Source organism: Vigna radiata, chromosome 1, assembly GCF_000741045.1.
Source record: "Vigna radiata var. radiata cultivar VC1973A chromosome 1, Vradiata_ver6, whole genome shotgun sequence".
NCBI classification, from domain to species: domain Eukaryota; kingdom Viridiplantae; phylum Streptophyta; class Magnoliopsida; order Fabales; family Fabaceae; genus Vigna; species Vigna radiata.
The window spans coordinates 1,988,566-1,991,267 of record NC_028351.1 but is presented as its reverse complement, the minus strand read 5'-3'; the positions used below and the strand labels follow the sequence as shown (position 1 = coordinate 1,991,267).

Genomic DNA, 2,702 nt, shown 5'->3' with positions numbered 1-2,702 from the left:
ATACTTCTCCAGCAATGGACCCACCCTTACCTTTTCCAATTAATTAATATAATATGAAAGGATTAGAGAATTAGAAAATACTCCTTCCTAAAACACAGATCCTTTCAGCGTTAGGAAAATTATTGACAACTTCACAAACACAGTGAACTAAGAAAATAACAGTAATAATTTGGAAAATGTTTTTTTAATAACCTTTTACAATAGCATATGAGATAAATTGTAATTAATCCGATTAAAATATATACAAGTAACATATAATTTATTATCAAAAAATTATTAAAAAAAAGTTGTTAACGCAGTTAATACATACGTTTAACAAACATTACATTACTACCATATTAGTCACAGAGGCCTTTATTCGAACAGTTCATAGGCATCTAAAGACAATACATTACATGCCTGGAAGAATTGTCTCATGGCAACTAAATGAATGCCACATACATCTAGCTAGGAACAAAACTATCACATTCTTACCTAACACTTACAAAGAGAAACTCGAATTTATCAACTTAAAATGGACCATAAACTATCACTCTATTGGACAACATAAAATAACTAAGCACACTCAAAATAACTACTAACATAATTTAGAACATGCACACACTAACATAAGGATTAAAAAGATTCATAATAGTTTGGAGGTAGGCGTGGCTTAACCAAAAGCTTCAGTGGAGTAGCTCTGGTATTGACAAATCGAAAGAACTCGGTCATATCAACAGGTTCAGTCGAAGGATTTGAGATGTCAAAGGAATGCAACATATTAGCCAAAGTAAAATGAAGCACGTTTAAGCCAAGGGACATTCCAACACACATTCTTCTCCCACTTCCAAAGGGTAACAACTCAAAATGTCGACCTTTCAGATTCACATGTTGGTGAGTGGTGATGAACCTTTCTGGTTTGAATTCTAATGGATCTGACCAAACACTAGGGTCTCTCTGGATCTTCCATAGGTTATGCATTAGTCGAGTTCCCTTTTTTATGTGGTAGCCACCTAAGATGCAATTTTCTGTGAATACACGAGGTGATGAAAGAGGTGCTGGTGGATACAATCTCAATGTCTCTTTGATTATGGCTTGAAGATACACAAGTTTGCTTATATCTGATTCTCTTATGTATCCCTCTTTCCCAATATGCATGTCAATTTCTTCTTTAGCCTTTTCCATTGCAAGAGGATTTCGTACTAGCAGACTAAGTGCCCATGTAAGAGTAACAGCAGTTGAATCACTTGCACCCAAAATCAATTCCTGCAAACATGTTCAAGCTTCATCAAGAGTTCTTCAAACAAAAACAGGAAATAAACTGGAAATACTATTCAAGCTTTGACATAATACAATTTTGCTTCCATGTCCATGTTCATAACATTTTAGTAAATGGCTCATTATTATACTTACCAGGGTAGTGGCTTTGCAAATGGTATCAGCATCAAACCCATGAATCGGAGCCCCATTAAGTGTTGAAATCATCACATCCATGAAGTCTTGATCGCCCTTAACCTTTCCACCCAAACCATTCTTCTCACGGTGCTCTTCCAACCACTCACTCAACAGCTTGTCCATTTCCTCAGCCGTTGCTTTCATGGCCTTCTCATGGCCTCCCAAATCCAACCACCTCAAGCAAGGAACCCCATCAGCCACAGTGAAAGTGCCCATCAAATTCATGAACTCATCTAAATTCTTCATAAACCTTTCTGCCTTCTCCTTGCCCTCCACATGCGCCACACCAAAGTACCTCTTCCCCACCACCATCCTCACTATTATATTGAAAGTCAAATGCTCAAGCCATTCTTTCATGTCCACCAAAGTAGCAGCACCATAACTAGATTCATTCTCCTTCTTGTTGTTTACACTAATATAGCATAAATCGTAGAGCTCTTTGAATGAGGTTTGAACCTCTGAGATACGAATGTGGCTGAGTTGCTCTATTCTGCGGTTGGAGAGAAACTCATTAGTCACAATCTTTCGAAGCTCTCGCCAATAGGGTCCGTATGGAGCCAATCCTACGAAGGCTTGGTTGTAGGACATGACTTCTATAGCAACGAGTTTAGGGCGTGATGAAACGGCAAGGTCATTTGTGGTGAAGAGTTCCTTGGACATTTCCCAGTTGTTGAGCACCAAAGCCTCTTTCACACCGAGTTTGATGGTGAACAAGGGTCCATACTTGTCAGCCAAAGCACCTAAAGTTCTATGGGGTGTTTTTGAAGCATTTAACAGTGAAAGATGACCAAGTATTGGCCATGCACCTTTCACTATTGGAGCCCGTTTCTCAGAAGAAATTCTACGATATAGATAGAAAAATAACAAGATTAGAGAAAGAAACGATGCAATAAGAGTGGTGGTGTTCAAGGTTAAGCAATTTAGGAGAAAGTCCATTTTTGCTTGTTAAGGTGGAATGTCTTCAAACTGTTTTTTCTTTCTGCTTTTATAAGGAAAGCATAGCTTTAAGCTTTGTGCATGGCCACATGTTTGACCAATATGGCGTCATTTTTTGTTTATAATAATGAATCGAAGCTTGTGTAGAATAGTCAAATTTTGTGTAATGTTGTGTATGAAAAATATAAGATATTCTACTATAGACAACTTTTTGATACGTGATATGCAAGTATTATAATATATTAGTAGATAATTCTGCATAATGGAGACAAAACTGGGAGACACAACAAGGGTTATCATGAATACTTTAAATATTGATATTTTTTAAAAAA

The 2,702-nt window shown here is 37.0% G+C and overlaps 1 protein-coding gene across 1 annotated transcript; it reads right to left on the bottom strand.

Moving 5' to 3' along the window:
* Nucleotides 1–408: 408 nt before the first annotated feature.
* On the bottom strand, nt 409–2,370 carry LOC106755002 (cytochrome P450 82A3-like). The gene is made up of 2 exons (XM_014637121.2): nt 1,393–2,370; nt 409–1,245 (listed from the first exon to the last, which is right to left on the bottom strand). The coding sequence occupies exons 1-2, from the start codon at nt 2,368–2,370 to the stop codon at nt 616–618; spliced, it is 1,608 nt and encodes a 535-aa protein (XP_014492607.1). The 3' UTR covers nt 409–615.
* Nucleotides 2,371–2,702: the final 332 nt, after the last annotated feature.

Excerpts from the sequence above, each read along its gene's own strand:
- LOC106755002 (XM_014637121.2), bottom strand. The coding sequence starts at position 2,370 with ATGGACTTTCTCCTAAATTGCTTAACCTTGAACACCACCACTCTTATT. Across the intron at positions 1,246-1,392 it reads TTTGCAAAGCCACTACCCTG|GAATTGATTTTGGGTGCAAG; the intron begins GTAAGTATAATA and ends ACATGTTTGCAG.